At 59.5% G+C, this 26,625-nt stretch overlaps 2 protein-coding genes across 3 annotated transcripts in view; one reads left to right on the top strand and one right to left on the bottom strand.

The window, feature by feature from the left end:
- FAM83G (family with sequence similarity 83 member G) overlaps window positions 1-12,421 on the top strand; it is a 28,362-nt gene extending 15,941 nt beyond the window's left edge. The window contains 3 exon segments of the mRNA XM_019413304.2: window positions 5,424-5,548; window positions 6,288-7,545; window positions 11,415-12,421. Coding sequence (XP_019268849.2) covers window positions 5,424-5,548; window positions 6,288-7,545; window positions 11,415-11,825 — 1,794 coding nt within the window. The 3' untranslated portion in view covers window positions 11,826-12,421.
- SLC5A10 (solute carrier family 5 member 10) overlaps window positions 1-25,492 on the bottom strand; it is a 58,193-nt gene extending 32,701 nt beyond the window's left edge. Inside the window, exons 1-9 of one of the 2 annotated variants that reach the window (XR_008418682.1) lie at window positions 25,314-25,490; window positions 20,317-20,388; window positions 19,953-20,057; window positions 19,570-19,629; window positions 18,895-18,999; window positions 14,076-14,181; window positions 13,700-13,780; window positions 11,998-12,203; window positions 8,126-8,261 (exon numbers count right to left, since the gene is read on the bottom strand). Coding sequence is in view for 1 of the 2 variants with exons in the window: in XM_053892682.1 (XP_053748657.1) it covers window positions 8,126-8,261; window positions 11,998-12,203; window positions 13,700-13,780; window positions 14,076-14,181; window positions 18,895-18,999; window positions 19,570-19,629; window positions 19,953-20,057; window positions 20,317-20,388; window positions 25,314-25,427 (985 nt within the window). In the remaining variant the exon portion in view is untranslated. Of the gene's footprint in view, window positions 1-8,125; window positions 8,262-11,997; window positions 12,204-13,699; window positions 13,781-14,075; window positions 14,182-18,894; window positions 19,000-19,569; window positions 19,630-19,952; window positions 20,058-20,316; window positions 20,389-25,313 lie in introns of both variants that reach the window. The other variant, XM_053892682.1, reaches the window with a different exon arrangement.
- Window positions 25,493-26,625: the final 1,133 nt, after the last annotated feature.

Raw genomic sequence — 26,625 nt, 5'->3', positions numbered from 1 at the left:
CGGTGCCTCGTGGCCGTAATGATGTCTCATAGGGTTGTTTGAGGATGAAATGAGAGGAGACAATGGCTGTAAAAGCGCTCTGTGCGCTGAGGGGAGTTACGCGGCTGTTGGCAATAACAAGAAATTATAAACCCCAGGCCCCAGGCGGGGGAGGGTGTGTGTGAGGCCAACCCCCCAACACTTGAGCTTGAAATGAGGCCATAGCCCGAAGCATGGGAGGGGCAGCTCACCCCAGGGGTCCTTGGCACATTCTGCCCTGCTCACCACCTCCCTGCTCTGGGGAATGTTAGCAGGCTCTGCAGAGTGATGGGCCCAGGAGCTGGGTGCCAACGGAGGGTCAGGTACCTTCCTGGGAAAGAACGTGTGACCCTGACCTCCTCATTCTTGCTGTTGAGCCCGCCCGCTCCACAGCCTGGGCAGGTGGCCAGAGGCTCCTGTGCGCCCAGCCCTGGCCAAGTGTCACCTTGTCGAGGGCCTGCCTGCTCGGCCTACCTCCCTGCCCGCGGGCCAGCTGGGCCCGGACCTGTCTCAGGAGCACTTCCTTTGCCGGTAATCCCTGGCCCGCCCTCGGCTGCCCGCCACCCCTGCCCAGCTCTGCAGCGACCTGCCCTCAGCTCCTACGGGCCCAGGATACAGGTCTGACCCTGGTGGGGTCATCCTTGTGACTGTGGGGGTGTCGGGCACCAGTCTGGGCAACGCCAGGAGCCAGGCCTGCGCCCATCTCTGCCACCTGCACTGTAACCTTGGGCAGAGATACTGAATCTTTCTGGGCCTCGTTTTCCCTTTCCCTTCCCCTTCAAGCTGTGTTCCGGCTGGGGACTGCCCTCACACCCTCACCTCCAGGCAGCCCACCACCCTGCACCCGAGCCTCCTGCCTCCTGAGCCTCGAGCTCACACAACACATTCTGCAAACAGATTGTGTGGGCCAACCCCTCTCTTGCTCTTGATTTTGAGGTCAAGTGGGAAGACATGCACCAGCACCTTCCCGGGTGTGAGGGTCCCGGCCATCCCCGAGCACCCCAGCCTGCTGGCTCAGCTGGCCCCTGACTCTCTCAAGCAGGGAGTGTGGGAATGAGCCACGCCAGGTGACCCAGTCACATTTGGGGTGAGACTGAGGGCTGAGGGATGCCCCAGAGGCAGGGGGAGCCAGGCTGGGCCTCCAGCCTCACAGCTGAGACAGGACCAGAGCTGTGAGATGCCTGACTGATCTGAAAAGCGAGTCGGCTCTGTGCGGCCAAACTGGAAAAACCAGCAGCTACTTGGGCTAAGGCCGGACCTATTTCTGATGAACAAGAAAACTCCAGCCACCGTGGCCGTGGGAAGGCACTTGATGAGGATACAGGATTCAGCCTGTGGCTTGGGTTCCACGCTGGCCGGGCCAGCCTTGGCCCCCTTCTGGTGCCCCTCCCCTCCCGTCCGGCCGTCTCTGATCCTGGCCTGGGTCTGTAACGGACTCGGGGTGTGGGGCAATGCTTCTCAACCAAGCGGGGTTTGCCTGGCTTGGGATATTTGGCAATGTTTGGAGACTTTTTTAACGGTTGTGACTGGGAGGGTACTCTTGGAACCTGGCAGGTAGCAGCCAGGGACACTGTTAAGCGTGCACAGGACAGTCCCCACAACAGGGAATCGCCTAGCCCGGAATACCAGCAGTGAGCAACCCACCGTAGGGGAAGAGCCAGGGGCCCCTCAGACATCAGGGTCCTGGAGCTGGGCTGGCTCAGCCCTGCCCCATCCCCTACCCCTGAGGGTGCTGCTCATCTCAGCTTCTTGTTGTTCATCCCAGCATGGGGACACGGGTGCTCTGTCCCCTGCAGTCTGCACGGTTGGCCCGATCTCGCTGTCACCGGCCAGACCCGGTCAGGATGTGTCTCCGGGCCTCCCCACTTCTCCTCGGGCCCAGGAGATGTTAGCAGGTCCCTGCAGAGAGCCACTATGGTCCAGCTGGGGGCTGGACTCCACCTACTGGGAGACCATGGGTCGGTCACTCCCCCTCCCTGAGCCCACCTGGCAGTCACACACGGCCGACAGTCCTGGCCTCTCTGGGCCTGACCTGTGACACTCTAGATATTTTCTGGTCCTCTGTGTCAGTCCCCTCTTGCCCCTTGAGCAGAACGGATCGTATCCCGGGCACACTGCATGTGGTGTCACATCCTACTTTGGCACCTCAAATTGTGGAGCCCCCACCGAGTGCCGGGCACCTTGCTGGCCCTCAGCCACGTGCACCGTGGCTTCCTTCAGTCTTCGCAGCAGCCCCGAAGCATAAGAGCGGGTAGGCCCGTTTCACAGGTGAGAAAACTGAGGTGTAGGGAGGCCCAGCTGGCATCCGTTTGGTGCCAGGACTGGAGCCATGTTTGACCAGAGCTCCGGGGGGAGGGGCACTGGGCTGGTCCCCTTTGCCTACCACTGTCCCCCGTGTGGGCCACGGCCAGCTCAGTACAGGGTCAAGTGGCATCTTTGTGAGCTTAAGAGGCCCCGCGGGGGATACAGGCAGGGCGCTACAGGTTTGCCCCAGCCTAGTGTCCCCCACGCCGTGCCCCACACGTGGCTGGGGCAAGAGCTGCTCTTGGAGCGGATGAAACGCTGCCCAGCCGTCCCCCCGATGTCCTCTCAGGGACCCATCACTGCCCCTTTGACACACGAGCAAGTTGAGGTTCCAGAGGGTCCACGGGCTTGCCCCGGCCACTCCTCTTGAGCCAGCCTGGGTGCCCTCCACCCTGCCTGCTCCGTGCTCTGCTGGGGGTGCCCCGGGGCTCGGAGACAATGCAGCTTTGTGGGATCCTCTCCCTGCGCTCACCCGAGCCCTGACTCCCGAGACGTTACCTCATCTGGGCCAGGCCCCATGGGGCGGGACCCACCCGGGAACAAACAGCCCCGGGATTGGATGGGCCTGAGAGTCGGGGCCATCCGTGCAGCATGCAGACAGGGAAACTAAGGCCCAGAGAGGGCCAGAGACCCACTTAGAGTCCCACAGCGAATCTGGCACAGCCAAGGCTGCCTCTCTCCTGGAGTTGAGTCACTCTGAGATGTAGGTGGTGACCTCCTGGGCCCTTCACGGGGCCATGCTTTGAGGTGGGCGGGGGCAGACACCGGTGAGGGGGGAATTGAGGCTGGTCTTCCGGGCTGAGGAGAGGCCTGTGGCCCAGCATGCAGAGCTCTGGGCCGGGAGCCCACAGAAGCCACAGAACCAGGCTGTGGTCGGGCGCAGGTGACTGGAAAAGGCCTCGAAGCGCCTCCAGGATCTTTGTTACAACTTCTGGTCCCTGAGCATGCTCCGCGTTGGGTACAAAGTCACGAGCACTAATTGTCCTGGGTCACGGCCAGCTTCCTGCTGAGCTGGCTGTGTACAGACAGGCAGCCTGGGGGGCAGGGGAGCCGGCCCTGGGAGTAAAGGCTTATCTGCCTACTGGGCTGGGCCCAACACCCAGCGATTATTCAGCCCACAGCCAGGTGGACATCCATGCCCACCCCATGAGCTCTGGGTACTGCCCTGGGGCTGCCCAGCGGAGAGGGGTCTGAGACCTATCACAGAGGGAACAGACACAGGAGCGCCCTTGGGCCGGGGGCCCGAGCGGAGGGCAGGCTCCCGCTCCCTTCTCTCTGCTGCCCCTGCCCTGACTCAGGCCGTCCCTCCCTGTCCTCCACTTCCTGCTTCTCATTCACTTCATGCGCCCTCCCCCCCTGCCCCACCGTTGGGTGCCAGAACTGTTCTTGAGGGGCAGCTCCAACCCGGTCACTCCTGCTCTGAATCCTTCCATGGCTCCCTACTGCCCACAGGGCTGAGCCAGGCCCTTAAGCAGGTGTGGGGTCTTGCATGGGCATCTGGCTGAGCCTGTTCTACAGGCTCCATCACCCACCCTCCTCCTGCGACGTCCTCTCGGGTCTTAGGCTGCTTTTGTTACCAGGCCTTTGTGTTCCCACGTCTGGAATGCTGCACCCTCTTCCTGCCTGCCCCACTCATCCTCTCGCCCTCTTTTGATGGCAGGCTTTCCCTGGAGCCTGTCCCGGCCCCCCACACTGGGGGCTCTAACTCATCTGCCTCCTCCCTCACCTCCAGTGGGGCATCCTGGTCACAGTCCTTTCTGCGTGTGTGGCTGGGGGCTTGGCAGGGTTGAGGAATGAGTGTACGAGTGGGCAGTTAGTAAGCGGGGGCCAGTGAGTGGGCGAGGGCGACGGGGAAGCCACAGAGGTATGATGCCCTCTGGAGGGAGTGACTCCTGTCACAGTGACCCGTAGGCAGACCGATCAGGATGCTGTCAAGGGGGTTCCTGCCCCGGACAGGTGTCAGATTCACTGGGGCTTGTGTTAAAAATGAAATTCCCGGGGTGCCTGGGTGGCTCAGTCAGTGAAGCATCTGACTTCGGCTCAGGGCGTGATCTCGAGGTTCATGAGTTTGAGCCCCGCGTCAAGCTCTGCACCGGTGGTACAGAGCCCGCTTGGGATTCTCTCTCTCTCCCTGTCTCTCTCTGCCCCGTCCCCACTTGTGCTCTCTCTCTCTGTCTCTCAAAATAAATAGATAAAACAATGAAATTCCCAGCCTGACCCCAGTCCTCCGGAGGCACATCTCTGGGGGCACCTGGGAGCCTGGGTTTCTAACACACTCTGGGGAATTACCTGCACCAGATGAGCACAAGTGTCCTTCCCATCCTGAGGCTCTACTTTGGGGTCCCCTCAACTGTCCCCTCCACTCCTGGGCCTCAGCCGCACTCGCTTTGCCCTTCCTGGGGTCTGCTGTGCCCCAACTCTCCTGGTGGAAAGAGAGTGCCACAGGGCCCCACAGACTGCGCACCAGGGAGGCCTCAGGTGGTCAGAGAGTCCAGAGAAAGGCAGGAGCGACCTGGCTCTGACGGGAGGCAGTGGTGGCCCCGGGTCTGCTCCCTCTGGGTCTTCCCTTCCCTTCCCATGGTCTCTCGGGGCCCTTCTAGCTTGCTTGGAGCCACAGGGCCGCTCACTCACCCTGGGAAGGCCACAGACTTGCCCGCGTGCAATCCCCAGGTTCCCCGAGAGCAGGCCCCCCCATCCCCAGCTGCACAGCCGCCAGAGGACTTTTCTAAATTGTGTCTGCACGCCCCTCCTGCTCAAGACCCTGCAATAGCCTCCCGCCACCTGCACCGGCTTTTCCCAAGCTGGCCTGGCCACGCAGGTCTTCTCCTGCCCAGGGCTGCCCTGTGGACAGCCTTCGGGTCACACCCAGACCACCCTGCCCCATCCCCTTTGTCACTGTCACCCCCCCCCCCACTTTCTACCTTCATATCGCTGCACTCGCCACCTTGGTCTAGACCCTGTGGTCCCCACGTACAGCACCCCCTTTCTCCAGGCCTCACTGCCCCATCCTTCCCCATCCGAGCCCCTGTCCCCCGCACACCCTGCCAGTGTGGTCAGTGCTCTGATCACATGTAATTCTGCCTCCTGTCGCCCCAACACAGAATCTCAGGGTGCGGAGCAGCGGGGGAACAGAGTTCTTCACACGGTCGGCCACCAAGTTCAAGGGTGCCCTGGCCCAGAAGTTCATGTTCGTGGATGGAGACCGGGCCATCTGCGGCTCCTACAGGTGACTCTCCAGCTTTCTGGGGGCTGGGGACAGAGGTGGCTCCGGTTCCCAGATGGTTTCTGCCCTTAATCCTGCCTTATGACACCCTGGTTATTCCGGTTCACTGGTCCCCAAACTGCTGAGGTGTGAGCGGGGCTGGGGCACGCCCTCACGCCGCCCGCCTGTCTCCGGAAACGGGCTGGGGAGGGCTTTTGTCTTTAAGACTGTTGTTCCAGCCTAAGGTGTCACCAGCCTAGAGATGGGTGTGGGCCAGGCGCACAGGGCGGTCACTCCTAGAGCCGCCTTCGAGGATGGGCCATGATGAGGATGGCTGTGGCCCAGCTCTGCAAGCCCCACCGAGCAGGGGGCACAGGGCGGGGGCTGCCCACAGCCACGCTGGGCTTGGCGGCAAAGTCACGGGCGATAGCACCTGCCATGTGCACGGGATGACAGCAGGGATGTTCTGGGCATTCTGTGAGCGGCCTTACAGGGGGCCCTAACCCCCAAGAGGAGCCCCACGCTGTGCTGTTTTACACAGGTGGGAGCGGCCTCGGTGTAAGCGACTTGTCCCAGACTCAGGTCTGACCCCGAGGCTTGTGCCGTTCCCTGCCCCTGCTCGCTTCTTGGTTCCATCCGGGGCCCCGTGGCCACAGTCTGATGAACACCGGCCTGTGGGTGCACGGTGGGGGGCCCCAGGCTGGAGGGAGGGGGGCAGGCCCCCACGTGCCTGACCGGGCTGCCCCCTCCCCCTGTGTTGCAGCTTCACGTGGTCGGCCGCGAGGACAGACCGCAACGTGATCTCCGTGCTGTCTGGCCAGGTGGTGGAGATGTTTGACCGGCAGTTCCAGGAGCTGTACCTCATGTCCCACGGTGTCAGCCTCAAGGGCGTCCCCATGGAGAAGGAGCCGGAGCCGGAGCCCATCGTGCTGCCCTCCATGGTACCACTGGTGCCCTCGGGCACGGTAGCCAAGAAGCTCGTCAACCCCAAGTACGCGCTGGTCAAGGCCAAGAGTGCCGACGAGATCGCCAAGACCTCCTCTGAGAAGCAGGAGGGGAAGAAGCCCCCGGGGCTGCGGGGCGCGGCGCTGGCCGAGCGGCCGGGAGACCTCGCCGAGGCGCCCCCGCCTATCCACCCTGGGCTGCTCAACCTGGAGCGGGCCAACATGTTCGAGTACCTGCCCACGTGGGTGGAGCCGGACCCGGAGCCCGGCAGTGACATCCTGGGCTACATCAATATCATTGACCCCAACATCTGGAACCCCCAGCCCAGCCAGATGAACCGCATCAAGATCCGAGACACTTCCCAAGCTGGCACCCAGCTGTGGAGGCAAAGCCAGGACTGTGGCCCCACCCCCGGGCCCGGTGCCCCCGAGGACAGGGTCCCAGCTGAGAACGCTAAGAACGGCCTTCCCCAGGGGGACCCTGAGCCACAGCCCCCCGTGCCCAAGCCCCGGACAGTCCCTGTGGCAGAGCTGCTTGCCCAGCACGGCGGCGATGGTGTGGACTGGGCCCTGGAGGCCCCAGGGGAGGAGACGCCCCAGAATGGGACAGACCATGAGCCGCCCAGGACACCGGGCCCAGGCCATGCCCCACTCCAGCGGCAGGTGTCTGTGACCCAGGATGACCCTGACGGCCACGGAGCGGTGATCCCCAATGGGCTAGATGGGGATGAGGAGGAAGATGATGATGACTATGTGACCCTCAGTGACCAGGACAGCCTCTCAGGCAGCTCTGGCCCCGGCCCTGGCCCCCGGCGGCCCTCGGCGGCCTCCTCTTCTGTGTCAGACGAGTACTTTGAGGTGAGGGGGCGCTCAGCCCCTCTGCAGAGGCGCCACTCGGAGCAGGTAGCCAACGGGCCAGCCCAGCCCCCCCGACGACAGCTGAGTGCCCCCCACATGACCCGCGGGACCTTTGGTGGACCCCTGGGTGGCTCGCCGTGGGTCCCAGGTCGGGAGAGAGAAGAAGCGGGTACTCCAAGGAGGATGCAGGCTCCGCACTCCACGGACAAGGAGACCCAGGTGGGTCGGGGTCCCCGCACGTGAGGGGTCCTGGGAGCCCCTCCCCCAGCCCCAAGCACCCAGTGTGGTCACCTGCTGGGGTGCTGCATCCCCAGATCAGACAGCTTTGCACGCTATGTACAGATGGGGAAACTGACGAGCAGAGGGAGGGGGTAGGTGGCAACCACCCAGGGCCACACGCGTGGCTGGTCCCAACCCACGCTGGGCATCCACAGCCTCAGCGCCCCACAAAGTCAACCTAACATACCCAGAGATTTCAGACACTGGTGTTACAGGCAGTCAACTCTGCCCTGCCATAGCGGTTGACCCCCTCCCTTGTTTGCTGAGCGCACCGAGATGGTTCTTTCTAGCCCTGAGGTCACACGGCAGTAAGTGGTCCTTGTCTGGACCTTATGCCAAGCCACCTCCATGTCAATCCCTTTGATTATGGCCCTGGGGAGCACTCTCCTCCCCTCTCCCCTAAGGCTAGGAAACACCTCACATTCGTCCTTTGCCTCTCCTCCCGGTGAGCACTGCAGGTCAGGGACCCAGAACCCTGGACCCCCTGCAGCCCCGGCCCAGCCCCCGGTGTCTGTTCTACCTGGAAACAGCGCACGGCTGATCATGCCTGGCATGATGATCAGGCCCATGGGCAGCATCTTGAGGTAGCTGGCCAGGATGGAGCCCGCCTTGGCGTGGTTCAGGTCCCGGGCGGACAGCGACCGCTGCACGATGACCTGGGGGCACGAGGAGGGGGTGAGTCTCAGCCCCGCTTGGGGGTGCCTCTGTTCTGTATCACTGGCCTGGAGCTTTAAACCCAGGGATTTGGGGAAGCTTGTGGTCAAGTAGCAGAGGGGTGCTAGAAGCTGCCTGAGCGTGGCTCCCCATGTAGCCCGAGGCAAATCCTAACTGGGCCTCAGTTTGCAGATCTGCAGCATGGGAGGAGGGACAGATAATTGGAATCGATGGCATCTGAGATCCCTCCCAGCTCTGACATTATGAGTTTCTTTCTTTCTTTCCCTGTCTTTCTTTCTTCTTTCTTTTTCTTTCTTCTTTCCTTCCTTCCTTCCTTTTTCTTTCTTTGTTTCTCTGTGTCTTTCTTCTCTTTCTCTTTCTTTCTTTCTTTCTTTCTTCTTTTTTTCTTTCTTCTTTCTTTCTTTCTTTCTTTCCTTCCTTCCTTCCTTCCTTCCTTCCTTCCTTCCTTCCTTCCTTTCACAGCTTTACGGATCGGGGCGCCTGAGTGGCTCAGTTGGTTAAGCGTCCAACTTTGGCTCAGGCCGTGATCTCGCGGTCCGTGAGTTCGAGCCCCGCGTCGGGCTCTGTGCTGACAGCTCAGAGCCTGGAGCCTGTTTCAGATTCTGTGTCTCCCTCTCTCTGACCCTCCCCTGTTCATGCTCTGTCTCTCTCTGTCTCAAAAGTAAGTAAACGTTAAAAAAGTAATAATAAATAAATAAATAAACAGCTTTGCGGAAGTATAATTCACATAGAGTTCAGCCACATAAACTGTACAAAACTAATACACAGTTTTAGTGTGTTTGTTCACAGAGTTGTACAATCTACACCTTCTAAATCGAAGCATTTTTCTTTTGGTGCTCTGCAGTTTAAGTCACCAGCTGCAGTTCAGAAGTAAGAATGTGTGATTTTAACCTATTTTCCAGACATGCTGGTTGAACGGAGAGCTCCCAGCATTTATTTTCCTCTGAGACATGATAGAGCATTCGTTACAGGGTCTGGAGGGGCAACCCTGAGTATGAAGGACAAGCTGACCTCAATCCTGCTTTGGCACCGGCTACCTCTGACTTGGGACAAGTCGTGGCCTCACTTGGGGCCTCGGTTTCCCTGTCTGGACGATGAGGGGGTTAGACGCAATTCTCTGATGTCCTGCGGGTGCAAGAGCCCAGGGCTGCGCTCCTCACGGAAGAGAAAAAGCAGTTCCCTAAAACCCTGTGTATTGTATTCCCATCATTTCGTTCTGTGCTCGTGGCGGGCAGCCCTGGGAGGCAGGGGTGGGGGGCAGCTGCCGTCACCCCATTCTGCAGCTGCAGAAGCTGAGGCGAGTGGCAGGGCCGGGCCCTTCCCTGCAGTGTCAGCGGGCTGCTGCGTCCCCACGACCTCTCAGCCCGGGCTGGGCCGGCAGCTGTTGCCCACTCCCCGTGCTCGGCCGCTTAACCTCCCTGATCCCCTGTGCCTTCATCTCTAAAGTGGGCTACTAACACTGACCCGCAGGGTTGCTGCAAGGACCGAGCGAGGCACCATGCAGGTGGCCCAGCTCACGCCCGGCCGGTCGCGAGTTCCCCAAGTTTAGGCTTCCCTTGGGGTGCGGCCTCGGGGTCAGCCACGGCTCAGTGCTGGCCCGGGCGCCACTCTGGGAAAGTCCTGAACTGGCCTGGTTGTCTGTCTGTCTCGGCCGTGAGGTGAAGGCGAGAGAACCTTCCCGTGGGTGAAACCAGGTTACGGGTGCCGCGCACTCACACCGGGAAAAATGGCGCTCGCTGTCCTGATTAACGTAGCTGCTGCTGTCACCTGAAAGGGACACTCCCCGTGAAACCGCAGGAGCAGCAGGTGACAGAAGGTGCATCGCCACAGCAGGCAGGACCCCAGGAGGCCCCCTGGCCCGAGTGCCTCCCTGCGTTTCAGACAGGGACACTGAGGTCAGAGAGGGGCTCCGTAGAGCTCTCTGCCCGTTGGGCCTTTCGCCTCCTGCCTTATTGGGTCAGTTTGTTTCTGAGTTCGAGTGTCAGTGACACGTGGGAGATGAGCCAGGAGGTAGTGAAAAGTCTAAAGACCATGAAAAGCCCTGTGGCCCCAGCACACACAGCTGCCTTCTGGTGCTGACCAGAGTGGGCATCCTGGGGGGGCTGGCCTGGCCCAGTGGCTGGGTGGAGTCAGGCAAAGCCCCTGCTTGCTGGTGAGGGTCACAGCAGAGCAGCACCAGGCACGTGGGATCCGGTGCAAAGGTACCTATGTCGCAGGGGTTCTGGTCCCAGTCCTGGTTGTGCCCCAGGCAGACCCATCGGGACCCGGGGTGCAGGTGCCTATATTGAGGGGTTTTGGTCCGAGGCCTGAGCAGGAAGACGCCAGGGAAGTGAGGCCGCAGCCGGGCCGTGAAGCCCCAGTGTCAGCGGCGTTCGGCCTCGGCCTCCCTGTGTGACCCTCCTCTCCAGGCAGCAAGGCCCATTCAGCCCTGACCTCAAGGCCAGGCAGCGTGCTGACTCACTTGGCCTTCGTGGGAAAATCTCCTGCCCTGTGTCCCGCCCAGAGACGGCAGTGTCAGCCAGGCCCACGCTGAGTGGCGAGGAAAGCAGAGGTGCCCGAGGGGGGTGGAGGGGCATGTCTTGCAGGGAAGGCTCTCCTCATTCATCCCATGGTGGCCGGCCGGGTCGGCCCTTGGGCCTTGCTGCCTCACTCGCGCGGTGGGGTCCTTGGGTAAGATGGTTGTCTGAGGCTTTGCTGGCACAAGACCTTTTGCTGCCTGAACTGCCCACGGCCTTCCCGGGCAGGCAGAGCGGGGGGGCATTGCCCGCCGCTGCCCAGAGGGGTAGGTGGCTGGCGGAGGTGACCTGATGCGTTCACAGCCCAGGGAGGACAAGATTCAGACTCCAGAAGAAGACCCAGCCCACGCAGTCACCAGCACTGCACCACCCGCGGTGGACGGGTGGAGAAGGCTGGGGCAGGAACGGTAGGAACTCGCCTTACCGTAACCGTGAAAGGCGGGACCCATCGCTGTGTGACACGAGGGGAGACTGAGGCACAAAGTAGTGAGGCGAACTTGTCTAGGACCGCCCGCTGGTGAGTGGCAAGGCCAAGAGGCATAAACCCAGGTGAGCCGGCTGCCGCCTGCCCCTGGCCCTTGGGGGGTCTCCTCACTGTCTCTGCTCTTTCTCTCCTAGGGCCAACAGATCCCCCATTATAGAGTCCCTGCCTCGGGGACCAGGGATAAAGATGGCTTCCTGCGGCCCGTGAGGACCTCGGGACCCCCGCGGTACCGCGCTGCAGCTGCCGATGGCACCCAGAGCTCTACCAGGAAAGCGAGTCCAGCCGTAACAAGCACGTACCCCTGGCAGGCCAAGGCTGGCCCCGTGCCCCGCACGCTGGCAGATCCCGGGACTCCAAGGCGGGCCCGAAATGCCAGCCCCCAGGCCGATGGCAGGGTCGCTGAAGAGCATCCAAGTCCTTTTGGAATCCCCTACTCCAAACTGTCCCAGTCAAAGCACCTGAAGGCCAGGACGGGCAGCGGCCAGTGGGCCTCATCTGATTCTAAACGGAGGGCCCAGGCCCCCCGGCACCACAAGGAACCCTAGCACCCTGTCCCTGGGCCTGGAGCCGTGCAGTCCGTGGCCTGTGCCCCAGCCCAGACTCACCACGCAGGTGTTCCTGGGGCCGCGCCAGGGATCGGCAGATGGGCCGCCCAGACTCTCCAGGGCCCATCCCGGAAGGCAGGAAGGTAGGGCGGGTGGCGACAGCGACACTCACCTGGTCAGTGCACCAGTACCAGGTGGCCATGATGGTCAGACCGAAGGTCATCCCAGTCCACGGGAGGTCCCCTGTGTGGGGGTCTCGGAACATGTGCATGGCGTCTGCACGGGGCAGGTGGCAGGTCGTGTTTGCGATGGTCCTGGATGGGACGGCCTGGGCGTAGGCTGCCGCCAGCTGCTCATAGCCGCCGATCTGGTCAAAGGCTGGAGGGGTCGGGGTGGGACGGGGACGGGCTGGTGGCCGATGGCCCTGACTCCAGGCCCCCACTTCCCGATGTACCAAACTTGACTTTTTCCCATCCACCTTTCCCAGTGTCTGGAGAGGCGTGGAGGGTAGAGGGTTTTCCAGAACAGGGGAATTCAAATGACTATTTTATTTGTATTTAAAAATAATACTATTAAATGAGCATTTTGCACGTGGACACCACAGTGTCCTCTTGGCCCCCGGACGCCTGTTGGCCTCGGGCAGGGGTTCTCTGCCAAGCTTCAGACTGTCGAATCAAGGAAGCAAAAGTATTTTTTCTTGGCATTGGAGGACCTTCCCGGGGAGTCTAAAAGTGTTAAAGTCCTGACCTGGGGCTCCTAAAGGATGTGATTTTGGCAGAGCTGAGGATGGCTGGCACGTAGCACTGAGAACAGAAACAAATCCCAGAAGGGACAAGGGCATGACCAAAGCCACCTGGCCCACCGGCCGGGGCTCGAGCCAGAAGTCTTTCCTCTCGAGGCCAGAGCACATTCACTCTCTCACTGTTCCCGTCTACCTCAGAGTCAGGGCCCTGTGTGGCCAAACCCTGGCCCATCTGCGGCTTTTGCTGTGTCTGTAACCACCCCTCCCGTCCAGGCTGGGCCCGGCTGCCTGGGTCCCTCTCCTGCAGTGGGGTCTCCTCCCTGGTCTGAAAGCAAGCAGGTACACAAAGTCTGGATACAGGAAAATCCCTAGTCTCACCTGCAAGCCCCTCTCCCCTGCCTTTCCCAAGCAGGAAGCCTGCTCCCGGACTCCGGGCCCCCAGCCTCATTGCCGCCCGGAGCCCAGGCCGGGCCGGGTACTCAGAGCAAACGTACAAACACTATACAAAGATCGGAAATTACCAGGCTGGAGGATCCTACAGTCTGAGTCTGGAGGAGGCTTTCAAGGCCTCTGTTCACCCTCTGTGGGATCCTCCTGGCTCTGATCGCATACTTCCCAGGACGGGGAGTTCACTACCTATTTATTGAGGGAGCCCTCTGAGCTTCCTCCGGGTTCCCTGACCAGTATCACCGAGCTGTCTAAACCCTCTTCTCTCCTCCCCTGCCATCGGCCAGCAACCCGTAGCAGGACTTCTTGGGATTATGCACATGATTTTAAACAGTTGGAGCCCATCAATGCCCTGGCAGTGTTCGTGGAGTCCTGATGGTGTGCGCACCTGCCCTCGGCCCTACGTCACCATCTAGTCCTGAGCCAGGGCAGGTGCCGTGGCCCTGCATTCTTGAGTCCCCTCCACACCAGACCGGAGCCGGCCCGGAGCTGGTGACAAGTGGCAGCTGGGCGACAGGTGGGAAAGGAACACACAGCCTCTGTCACCCAGGGGAGGCTGACGGGCTGACCGCCTCGTGGCTCGACCTTGCGAGTCCACCACCCCCTCCTCCCCGCCCAGGGCTGGCACCTGGGTCCTAACAGGGCAGACCCCCAAAAGCGCTGGCTGCGGGGGGCTACCCCTCACCTTTGACGGTCAGGATGACGGCCCCCACCACCATGATGAGCGTTTGCAGGGCGTCCGTGTAGATCACAGCAGCCAAACCCCCTGTGGGTAGAAAAAAGGGAGCTGGAGAAAGCTGTGCCCCGAGGGAGGAGGGACGGCGGTTCCACGTACGTGTCCCCTGCCCTCTCACAGGTGGGTGAGCTGTGGACCGCTCAGCTGGGCCGGCGGAGCCCGAGGCAAATCTCCGCCGGCCAGGCTGTGCGGGGAGGTGGCCCCCCGGCTCCCGCCCACCTCTCAGGCCCCTGCACACCTCTGCCCGGCCACGTGGACCCCCCTGGGCTGGCGGTCAGGTCCTCTGTCCGCGGGCCCCCGCCCGACCCCCGCGAGGGCGCCGTACCTGCGATGGTGTACAGGGCCGTGATGGCGAGCATGAGGGTGGTGGAGAGGTAGAAGTTCCAGCCCAGACAGATGTGCACAAAGAGGGCCCCTGCGTACAGGTCGATCTGCGGGAGGGGAGAGGAAGTTGTGCGGAGGCCCGAGGTGACCGCAGGACTCAGGGCACCGCTCACTCGACGTGCGGCCTCAGTGCCCCGTGGACACGGAGGGAGAGACGCCCCACGCACACACCCACCGGCGCTGCTGGGAGGGCGGGAGGGGGTCGTGGCCGTGGACGAGCGGTTGTGCAGGGGATGCTGCTGATTTAATAAAGTCCCGAGTGGCCGATGACCACCAAGGAGCAGTGTTGTTATTGAGTCTGGCCCCTGCCTGCAGATGTAAAGGAGGAGCCCTGTGTCCTTGGTTCCCAGGGGCCCATGACAAGGAGGAGTCCAGGAGGGCTTCCTGAAGGAGGCCCGAGAAGCCTTACGGGCCTGAAGAAACAGATCTGCAGCCTAGGGCTCCAGGCCCATATCCGTTTGGGTGTGCCCCCTGTTCTCTGCTCCCCATTAGACAGGCGGCCCTGAAAAAAGACCAGACGTGTTCTGGGGGCAGGCCAGGGTGGGGGCAGGGGGGCAGTCTTGCTCACTGCCCTCCGGTAGGGTTGGAACTGAAGCCAGGACCGTGTCTCGGGCCAAGGCTGGTCCCCAGAGGCTGCACTGGATACAGACGCTGCCATCCCAGACCCTGGGGCAGCCTATGGGGCTGGAGTCCTAGTCCTGGGGTGAGCCTCACACCCCTAATTCTACCCCCACCCCCATACTGTACTGGGAGCCCAGGGAAGGAGGGCAGGACTGTCCTGTGAGCTCAAGGGGGCTCTACCCTGCCAGGTTTCCAAATGTGCCATTCTGGGCTTGCTCAGTTCGGGGGAGATGACCTGAAATACAACCTTTGGGGGGCCAACAGGCTCCCGAGAAGGCTGAGCGAGGCTGCGTGGGACCAGGGGGCACGGGGCCCCTTCGAACTACTGCAGTGCCTGGCCCGACATCCAGCTGACCAGCACCGCCCCGTCGGTCTTGTGGACCCCCGGTTCCCCCAGGCTCCAAGCCCTAAGGACACAGAGCCCCGGCCGAGCCCGGGTGTCACTCCAGAGCCTGTGTTCCCTGTCCCTCTCCCTCCAGGCCCCTCCTTTACCCTCCCTTGGAGAGACCAGCCAGTGTGGACTCTTGACAAGGTGCTTTGAGGAGATCGGCAGCCCGTCACTCTGGTCCCTGGCTTTGGTGGTGTGTGAGAGTGTGTGTGTGTGTGTGTGTGTGTGTGCATTCGTACGTGTGTCTACCTCCAGCTCCAGGAGAGAAGCCCAGGGTTGTGAATATCAGAGCAGGAAGGACTCTTCAAGCCCCCTCCCCCATCAGACCGGAGGAGACACAGAAGCCTGGGGAGGGGACGGACTTCCCCGAGGTCAGGTTCCAACAGGTATCAGAGATTGGAGTTGCCAGGTGAATGGGGAACAAGAGGTCTCTAGAAAGCAGCAGCCCCTTCCTCCCGCCTGCTCATCCTCCTGCCACCCAAGACCCCTCTCCGCACCCAGGCCGCCCTCAGAGCGGAGCCCTGATCTGTGTGGCTGGCCTTGAGGCCCCGGCCACTCATCTCTAAGCCCAGGTGACTCTGGCCACACCAGACTGGCCACCATTCCAGGCCCAGCACTTCACGGCCTCCAGGCCTCGGTTGGCCAGGTCCCTGTGCCTTGGGGCTGCCCAGTCCGCAGGCTCCATCTTCCAGAACTATCTTCTCCGACGCCCTGCTCCCCTAACCTCTACTCAGGGACTCCCGTCTGGGGCGGTGGGCCGCGAGGAGCCATGAGGACTTGGACAGTGTCAGCAGCAGTACAGGCCCAAGTGTGGAGGTGGGACTCAGCCGCTGTCCTCACTCCAGGACCCTGCACGGCATCCAGCGACAGCCTGTGCCGCAGCGAATATGAGATTGCCTACAGGCTCCCGGGGAGTCCCCGACCAGGAACTTTAGACAGCACCCAGCCCGACTGGACCTCCCCTTCTGCAGCCCGAGCCCAGTCTCTTGGGGGCCCAGGAGAGCTGCGGCCTCGTAGAAGCTAAGAGCCCTAAACTGTGTCCCTGATCACACGGCTTTGTGGAGGTCAAGCCGCCTCCTGGGCCTTGGTGGCTCTTATCTGGAAAATGGGTAAGCAGATATGGAGACGGGCACAGGGGCAGGCCCAGCCTCCTCCATCCCTCTACAGAGCCCTGACCTCAGCAGAGGCCGGCAGAAGTGGGGAGCAGGACCTCCAGGGGTGGCCCATCTCCGAGGCCACCACTGTCCCTTCAGGGCTCCAGAAACTTCTCACCTTTGCCACACTCCCTGCACCTGACCCACCGGCCACTGCTGTTGATTCTGTTTCCAAAATACTCCCATGTCTACCCTCTGGCCCATCCCTTGGGAAGCCCCTCCCCGCCTCCTCCTGCACTCAGCTTGTTCAGAGAAAAATCAAGTTCTCTGCATTTCCACCACACACGGAATAAAATCCAGCTAGCCAGGCCCAGAGGTCCAGGCGTCGTCCACCAGACCCCCTCTGTCCCCTTCAGCGCTCACCCCTCCCCGAGCTCCACGGCTCCCTGTGCTCCAGCCTCGCCCCTTCCCTCAGCTGCCGCAAGCCTGGCCTTTCCCACAGAGACCACTCTCTCCAAAGGGAGCCTGCTCTCATCCTTGTAGATTTCAGCCTCGCCTCTGCTTCTTTGATCAACGTTTTTACTGTTATAATTGTATTCGTCTGTTTACTTATCTGTCTGGAACACTAAGCTCCCAGAAAGCAGGGAATGTGTTTATCATCCGGTGCTCAGCCAGGGCACACATTATGTATGTCAGGGGTTGGCACACCAGAGACCACAGGCCAGATCCAGTCCACACACATTGGTGTGGAGTTTCTCCCTCCAGCAGCAAATCTGAGCAGCTCGTGTGTGTCCTGCAAAGCCAAAACTACTTACTTTCCAGCCCGCCGCAGACCAACTTAGCTGGCCCCTGGCGTGTATTTTTTTCATTCAGTCCTATGAGCTATGCCAGGCATGTAGCACTGGGGGCGCATCCATGAACAGAGAGAAGAAATGAGGGAGGCAGACAATAGACATTCTAAGTGAATTATGCAGACTGTCTTCAGACCGGAAGATAGTCGGTGTACGGAGAAGAGGGAGAGCGGGGAAGGGGCAGGCCTCACTGAGAAGGTGAAATTTGAAAGACTTGACACAGGTGAGGACGTGAGCCATGTGGATATCCAGGGGAAGAAGGTTCCAGGCAGAGAACACAAGGGCAAAGGCCCTGAGGCAGGGTCACGTCTGGTGTGTTCATGGATGTGCAAGGAAGCCAGTGTGGCTGCAATGATGTGTGTGACAGAAGAGGGACGGGTGAGGTTAGCAGGGTAGCAGGGGCCCCTTCTTGGAGGATCTTGTAGGCCATGGTTGGCCTTTGCTCCAAGTGGCCTAGGGTATTGTGCCCCGTTTCTCTATTTTCCAGAGGTTAAATGACTAGCCCAGGGCCACGCAGTGATTGGGGCTCAGTGGCCCCCGACCCCATCTGAGGGTCGGGGTGGTGATCCCCGCACCCTGCCATCGAATGTTCTCTGCACACCAGCATCCCCACCCGAGGGATGACAGCAGGTGAGCCCTGCGGTCTCTGTCAGGACAGGCTGCAGCTGGGGTGGGTGCTGAACGCACAGACACCCGGGGCATTCGCGGGGCTCCGCCCAGTGAGGTCAGGGCCTCTGGGGGCCAGCTGGGCGCACGCACTTCAAACAGTTTCAGCCCAAAGCCATCAGCCAAGGCGTCCCCGGTCCTGCCCAAACCAAGCCGGGCAATTAGCGTTCCTCCCGCTTCCCTCTCGGCCTCATCCGGAAGCCCAGCATTGGCGTTGGAGCCCCAGCCTTGACGTCAGTGGGTTGCTTTCCATTTTATAGGAGGGTAAGTCCACTCATCTCCCATCACAGTGTGGGGTTTGAAGTGCCAAGTCCTGGCTGCCTCGGTGCAGCAGAGCAGCGGCCGGGGGCCCCCCCGGGGACTGGGAGGCTGGGAGACAGAGGCCTGGGTTCTTTGGTCTCCGCCTGACTCACCATGACCTTGAGCTAGTCGCCATCACTCTCTGGGCCTCAACGGCCTCATCTGCACACAGGGGTTGCAGGATGAGATTGTCTGTAAGGACCTTCCCTCTGAACCCTCCTTCCTTCTGGAATCCCACGCAAGCCACCCCGACATTTGAGGTGCGCTTTCTGCCCTTACCCTTCCAGGGGGACCGGGTCCAGGCTCCCAAGGGAAAAGAGGCCTGGGGTGCCCACTAGGGAGGCACCCCAATACCAGGAGGCCACCGCCAGGGGTCAGCTTCTCCAAGGAGTTGACCGGCCACGGGATGGGCTCCCTGCGGCCGCTGAACCGCCAGAGACCATGAAGGCTCTCAGCGCCCCCTAGTGGGCAGTCCTGGTTCACCTCCGCGCTGGCCCAGGGAAGACATCCAGGCTGACCCCCAGGCTCCCACCAGTGACCTCTCATAGCGAGAACCCCGAACGCCCTCATATCTAGACCCAGGGCAAAGCAGAAGTCAGAAGGCCTGCTTTCTGCCCCCAACTATGCCAGCTGCCGAACCCGCCTTCTGGAAGCCCTCGTCAAGCTATCCCACTCACTGTGTGGGCAAATCATTGTCCCTCTCTGGGCCTCAGTTTCCCCAGCTGTTGAACAAGAGACAGATGAGAGGATGTCAGGTGTGTCTGAGGGGCCCTCAAAACAGGGATGATTCCAGGCGATGCTGGCTGGATGCTGGGAGTTGGGGGGTGGGGGGCAGCTCACCGATATCTTGGTGAAGACGGACAGCAGCAGAGACAGGATAGACAGGTACATGCAAATCCGCTGGCCTCCGTAGCGCTTCTGAATGTATTCAGGCATGGTGACGATCTGGGGAGGCACGGGGGGCAGGAACTAAGCATTCCCCCGAGATCTCACCCAGTTGTCAGGGCCCAGAGCTTCTCAAGGGCAAGGCCAGACCCACATACCCATTACCATCCCACAACCGGGGACGGTGACTAGGGACAGAGGCACAAGTCTGAAGGCTGTGGTGACAAATCCGGATGAGCTACTGACGCGACTCGATGGGGAAGGACTGGGAGAGATCCAGGGAATGGAAACTACTGGATCCAGTGGCTGCCCAGTGGGGCTGAAGGAGTGGGCAGAGTCAGGGACAGTGTCGCCCAGGTGTGTGCTCGGGTAGAGGGAGCATCACCCCCCAGATGCGGTGAACAGGGGCCGTGGAAACCAGCAGACACGGCTCCCAGGCTGAGGGCCTCGGGAACGTGTCTTCATGAGTTGACAGGAATGTTAGTTGGCCTAAGAAGAAACGCAGCCCTGGGAGCGGTGGGCTGGCTCTACCACGTGAAGCCGGGGTTCCTGTTCATCAGCATCACCAAGCCAGGGGAGCAAGGCCCCGATGCAGGTGAGGCCACCCTGAGTCCCCGGGAGTAGACTCACCTCCGAGGAGATGTAGATGGGCACGAACACCCACGCCAGGGCCAGCAGCACATACGTGGCCTGAGGGGGACAGGGACAGGGTGAGGACGGCAGTCCCCAGCTCCCACAGACCCTGCATCCGGGCCCAGTGGACTGGAGACCTGACCCGCCAGAGAACCTGAAGAGGGGAAGAATTTGCCTCTTCCTCCCTCTGTGGCCAAGGCTAAGCTCCCTATCCAGCACTCTGGCATTCTGAAGGCCATCCATCCCCGGGAACAACCCCCGTCTAGACACTGGCTGCCCTGAGTGGCCAAGGGCAGACCCCACTGGAGCCCTATCAAGGTCTCTGCGCCTTTCAAGGTCTCTGCACCCTCCCGCAGCTGCGTCCACCCCTGCCTGCTTACATTCCACTCGAAGCCCGCCACGGCCAGGCCCCCGGCCGCACCCGAGCCCGCCAGTCCAATAAAGAGGCCCGAGCCCTCGCTGCTGGCAAAGAGAGAGGCTCCAATCTGGAGGACAGAGGGGAAAAAGAATCAGCAGAGGCAGCCGCCCCCACCAGACGCCAAAGCCAATTCCCGGCACCCCATCCCGACGCTCCCAGCTTGGGGGCCCCTTGCCAGCCTCAACCTGCCCCATCGCTGGGCCCCCCACCCCCACCCCGGGCGGTGACCTCGGGTGAGGAAGACACACAAAGTGACCGCAGGGATGAGCCCCTAGGCAGCACCTGCATCCGGGATCAGATGCGGGGCAGGGGGAGAGAACACTCACCGGCCACCAGGTCATGTCCCGGCCCGCCAGGAAGTAGCCTCTCACCGTGTTCCTGCTGGCCCGGCATGAAGACTGCAAGAACAGAGGCAGAAAGGAGCTCAGCAGGTGTTCAAACAAAACTCGTGCCTGAATGTTCACAGCAGCCGAAAGGTGGAAACAAACCAGACGCTCAACGACTGATTAACACAACGTGGTCTATCCGTACGACGGAATATTACCCCACCCTCGGAAGGCATGAAGTTCTGACACCTGCTACAGCACGATGGCCCTCGAGAACATTCTGCTAAGTAAAAGGAGTCAGACACAAAAGGCCACATATTGTATGATTCCGTCTATATGAAATGTCCAGGACAGGTGGATCCACGGAGGCAGGAAGTAGATTAGTGGTTTCCAGGGGCCGAGGAGAGAGGGCAAGGGGCAATGATTGCTAATAGGTATGGGGTTTCCTTTCGGGGTGATGAAAAAGTTTCGGAAGCAGATACAGGTAATGGTTGTAAAACAGAATGAATGTACTAGATACCTCTGAGTTATACAGTTTAAAATGGTTTAAATGGTGAGTTTCATGTGATGTGAAATTACATCAATAAAACAGAAAGGACAGAGGGAACCAGAATCTTATCCACAGCCTCCCACCCCAGCTCCCGGGCCCCGTGGTCCCGTTCCTTCCCTTCACTCACTTCCAGCCTGCTCTGGACCATGGCCCAAGCCCCCGGTGGCTCCCCGCTGGCCCCCCACTGGGGGAGGGATGGACACACCAGGGAGCTGGGGGCCATGAGCACGGCTGACTGTCGCCATTGACTAAGACGCCCTGTGCTGGCCCAAGACGGGATCCTCCACACTTCTTATCCCAGGCCCGCCAAACTGCCTCAGGGCAGTTACTGTAGCCTTACAGGTCAAAGTCTAAGTTTTGATCATTCCACAGTGCGTAACTAAACTGAGATTTTTTTTTTTTAAGATTTTTATTTTTAAGTAATCTTTACACCCAATGTGGGGTTCGAATTTATAAGCCCAAGATCAAGCGTTGCATGCTCTGAGACAGCCAGGTGCCCTGAAGCTGAGATTTTTGCCTCTTGATGAGGACTTTGAGCTAAGGATTTTGAGAGCCTTTTGGCCTTGATTTCTAACTTCTAGTATTCTAATCTCTGGTACATTTCGAAGAATTATCACTCAAGTATTCTTGCATACCTTTTGTGTTGGTGGGAGTATAGAGTTTTGTGCTCCATAATATAATTAAAAATCTGAAATCAGAATGCCTGGGAGCAAATCCTGGCCGCCTTGCTTCCTGTGTATGACCTTGGGCTAATTACCTCACCTCTGTGCCTCAGTTTCCTCATCTGTCACGCGGGCCTTCCCTTGCAGGGCTTCTGTGAGGTTTAACGAGTTAATACATGTGACACTCTAACAACAGTGCCTGGTACCTAGTAAGTAAGCCCAATAAAGGTCAGTGATTATATGGGTTTTTCAAGCCCTCGGTGCTATCTGGACAGGAGAAAGTGAATAGATGTGAACTTGAGGGCAGAAGAAATTTGAAAAGAGGGACCCTGGAGGTATATTTAGGTATATATTTTGCATTCCTTTCTCCCAACATATACATCCTAACATAAGACTGGATCACAAAGTATCGATCAATATACAGGCCTCTTTCTTCCTGACTTTAATTGCCGCCCCCCTCCTCCCACCAGATTCAAGATGGTTCACCTAAATTGTCTGCATCTGACATTCAAAGCTTTGGATATGGCTCCTGCTTGCCTCTCTCCCACCCCATCTTCCATCACTTTCTCTGAGCTGTGACCCAGCCATACTGAATACAGTAGTATCTGAAGACTCTCACGGTCTTGGCCAGGATGGCCGCATCCAGCTTTGTGGGCTGTGCACTGTGCAACTTCCACAGCGGCTCTGTTCTTAGCCCGGGATTTTTCCAAACATGTCCTTTCATCTTTCAGGGATGTGGTAGGCGTGGCCAATTGCCTCCTTCTTGCCCCTTCCCTTCCTAAAGGGGTCTCATTTTTCCTAGCAATTGGCCTGAGTGGCCCCGGCCCGGTCTCCAGTTCCAGGAGCCCTGAGTCATCTAAGCCATGGAGACTATCACATTCCTTAGCTGCCGCACCTGGTTCAGGACAGTTGTGGACTTAAGCTGGGATTGCTCCTGGCCTCCTGGGAGGCGGAGGAAGAAGCCGGGACTCTGAGGGTGCTGGCAGCCAAGTTCACCTAGTTAATATTCACCGAGTGCCCCTCTGTGGCAGAGTTGGTCCCAAGTGCTTTACCTTTATGAGGTGTTTAGTCTTTTTTTTATATATAATTTTATTTAAAAAAATTTTTTGGGGGCGCCTGGGTGGCTCAGTCCGTTAAACGTCCGACTTCAGCTCAGGTCACGATCTCGCGGTCCTTGAGTTCGAGCCCCGAGTCGGGCTCTGGGCTGATGGCTCAGGGCCTGGAGCCTGCTTCCGATTCGGTGTCTCCCTCTCTCTCTCTGCCCCTGCCCCATTCATGCTCTGTCTCTCTCTGTCTCAAAAATAAATAAACGTTAAAAAAAATTTTTTTTTAATTAAAACAAAATTTTTTTAAGTTTTTAATTTAATTGATTTATTTTTTAACATTTATTCATTTTTGAGAGACAGAGAGAGAGACAGATCGTGAGCAGGGGAGGGGCAGAGAGAGAGACACAGAATCCGAAGCAGGCTCCAGGCTCCAGGCTCCGAGCTGTCAGCACAGAGCCCGATGTGGGGCTCAAACCCACGAACTGTGAGATCAGGACCTGAGCCAAAGTCAGATGCTTAACTGACTGAGCCACCCAAGTGCCCCTAAAAATTTTTTTTTAATGTTTATTTTTGAGAGAGAGAGAGAGAGAGAACGGGGAAGTGGCAGAGAGGGGGGGGAAACACAGACGCAGAATCCGAAGCAGGCTCCAGGCTCTGAGCTGTCAGCACAGAGCCTGATGCGGGGCTCGAACCCACGAACCACGAGATCATGGCCTGAGCCAAAAATCAAGAGACAAACGCTTACCCGACTGAGCCACCCAGGTGCCCCGAGGTGTTGAGTCTTTGCAGCAGCCCCATGAAGTACGTACTGTGACCATCTTCATATTACCAATGAGAAAGTCAAGGCTTTCACAGATGAAAGTGGCTAGTAAGTGATGGAGTCAGGATTTGAACCCAGGCTAACCAGACAGGCTGGGCATCTCAACTCTGTGAGGGAAACTGGACTCAGGACAATGCCACACATGCATGGGAGGCTGAGAAAATCAAAGTGAAGTGCAGCGACAGCCTTGATGCAACTCCGGAAACCCCTGGATCCTACCGTACCTGAAGCCTTCACTATTGCTGGACTTTTCAGAATGGACGTCATTATATTTCCTTCATTGTTCAAGCTCATCTGATACAGGTTTTCGGTCCCTTACTCACAGATACCCTAAGAGATGCAAAAGCTCAGCCCAAGGTCACTTGTGACGCCTCCTTAAAGGCCCTCCCCTGGGCTCTCCTAACCCCACCGTCAGCACCTTTGCAGGTGCACCTGCCCAGCCCAGCCCAGCTTGTTCCATCTGCTTTTGGGTGATGAACGCCTACATCTGACCCCTGTGGGATCCGGCTCTGGGGTGTACTCCTTGAGTGGCTCTCTTCTTTTCTGCCTGTGCTCACAGCCCTGTGGCCTTGGAGGGGCAGGGTGGAACTCCCACAGCCCCGCTGCACACAGCACCAGCCTGCAGGGGAAGGCTGAGCTGGGAGGGGGCGAGTCCTGGGCGGCAAGGCTGATGGGCCGTGTCACCGGGTGGCAAAGGGCCTGGCCTCAGATACCCAAAACATTTTCTTACGTGTGCACTTGCAAGTAAATTCTCCCACCCACACCGACTGGGGAGGCCTTCTCTCCCTCCTCTTCCCTCTCTCTCCCCTCCTCTTCCCTCTTTAGGTCTTGCTGACCTCTGGCCCTCTGGCTTAAATCAGCGGCCAGGGAAGACAAGATAGGGATACTCATTCTCCCCCAGTAGATAAAGACCATGTGTCAGCACTCAGGGCTGCTGGCCCGGGCACTCCTGGGGACAAGGAGGACGAGCCTGACTTCTGCAAACCCACAGCTGGTTTCTGTGTTCACGTCCTCACCAGAAAGGCCTCCAAGGTCAGCATTATGAGTACACAGGAGGGACCCCTCCCCTATGTACCGGGACCTGGGGTTCGCTGGGGAAGTCCCAGACCCCAGAGCGCTGGGGTTCATCTGTAAATGGGGCTGGCCTTTGCCCCGGGGCGGTGGGGACCAGGTGCCGAGCACAGCGCCTGCCTAGCAGGACCCTCACTGCCACTGGAGTCTGTGATGGCCTGAATCACTTCTCTTTCCTATAGAAAGTGAGAGAAACTCGCTTAGGAACTAGGCTAGGCTGGTGGACAGGGAGCTCTTTTTTTTTTAAGGTTTTATTTTTATTTTTGAGAGACAGTGCAAGCAGGGGAGGATGAGAGTGGCGGGGGGGGGGGGGGGGAGACAGAGGATCCAAAGCAGGCTCTGTGATGACAGCAGCGAGCCGGATGCAGGGCTTGAACTCAGCAAGTGGGAGATCACGACCTGAGCTGAAGTCGGACGCTCAAATGACAGAGCCGCCCGGGGGCCCCGGACACAGAGCTTTTAAAAGTAAAGATCCCCAGGCTCCGTGTGCCTCTCCCCTCCTCTGAACAGACCATGAGCCCATCTGACATGGGGGAAACAGAGGCCAAGAAGGCGATGAGCCGTGCCGGGCCCCCAGCTTGTCCGCACAGACGCTCAGTGAACTTCCCGCGAAGCCTGCCTGTTACAGAGAAGCCCTCCTCCTCCTCACTTTGTAGACTGAGAAGCCACTGCCCAAAGAGAAGGGGGCTTGGTCAAGGTCCCAGATGAATCTACCCCAGGGCTGGGAGGAGGGCCCCGGGGGACCCCCGGCCTCCAGGGGACACGATACAGATGCCTCGGGGACCTGCCAGCCCAGTTCCCACCCCCCGGTGCCCACCCTGGCTGGCCGCCCACCGCAGGCCTCTCACCCATATGCCCACAGCCAGGTTCAGGGCGAAATACACGGTGATGACGATGAGGTCGGTCACGCTCAGCTGCGGGCTGGGAGCACGGGGGTCGCCAGTGGAGTTGTCCGCCTCCATCCCGAGGCAGCCGCCAGCCCTGAGCAAAAGGAGCTAACTGAGGGCCGAACCGGGTCAGAAAGGGCTTCCCGGCAGGCAATAAATTGATCATTAAACCGAGCACGATGGTGGCATCTCCAGCCCACAATGTGGCCGCGTGCTTGAGAGCGGCTTCAAAGTGCGGCTCGGTGTCCTCCACCCCACCCCCCCCCCAGTGGGGAGCAAGTCCCGACCGTGAGAATGGGGGAGAGCTCGAAGGGGGCTGGAGGAGGGGAGCCCCCCTGCACTCAGAGGGGGTCTGGGAAAAATAAAGGGGAGGCCTGGCTGGCTCAGTCAGTAGAGCGTGCGACTCTTAATCTCAGGCTTGGGAGTTCAATCCCCACACTGGGCGTGAAGTCTCGTGACTTGACCTGTATTTAATTTGTATAGGAAGCATGGCAGGTGGGGGACAGATGCCTCACCTCCGGGGACATCAGGCAACCATGCCCTGTGGCCATCAGGCCACGAGTAGCCTGAGAGGGACTTGGAATGGCGACCCCCTGTGTCACGTGGTCCACTTCTAGCCACGACAGACAGTCCCAGCCCCAGAACGTCCCAGTATTGAACAATAAAGTCCTGTTGCCAAATTCTGTGCTTTCTTTATCTAGACTTAGTTGAAACAATCCCAAGCCCCTCATTTGACCATCTGTTCGGGTCCCCGTGGTCCCCTCGGGACATCCACGGAAGGTCACAATATCTAGCAAGTACCTGCCGAGAGCTGAGGACAATGCTTAGCTTAGGTGATATCCTATCGCAGTCAAGGAATGGAGGCCAGGAGGGTGAGCCATCTGTCATTATCTAGCCCCGTAAGGGACCGAGCTGGGATTCAGCTCCAGATCTGACCCCAGAGGCTCCCCGTTGGTGGCAGTGAGGGCTCTGACTCCATCTAGGGTCCTAGATGCTTGCTCACGAATTAAGTCATCATGCACAGCCTGGTGGATGTCTCCGACATGGCCCGTGGCTTTGCAAAACATTTGAAGTTTAACCAGGACGCGCAGCTCTTCCAGAAGTGTTAATGAGTGAGCAGCAGCCCCCGGGAACACACTGACCCGCAAAACCCAGCTCTGCCTGTTACTCGGTAACTGGAGGTAGACTGTTTAAAGATTACATGCAAAACTAGACAGAGGAGAACAATTAAGTCACTGTTTATAGTAAATTCGGGCGGGCTCAGACTGCCCCC

The sequence above is a fragment of the Panthera pardus genome, unplaced genomic scaffold, assembly GCF_024362965.1.
Source record: "Panthera pardus isolate Hobbes unplaced genomic scaffold, ASM2436296v1 HiC_scaffold_3, whole genome shotgun sequence".
Classification (NCBI taxonomy): Eukaryota; Metazoa; Chordata; class Mammalia; order Carnivora; family Felidae; genus Panthera; species Panthera pardus.
Note: the sequence above shows the minus strand (reverse complement) of the source record. Positions and strands in the feature narration are given on the sequence as shown.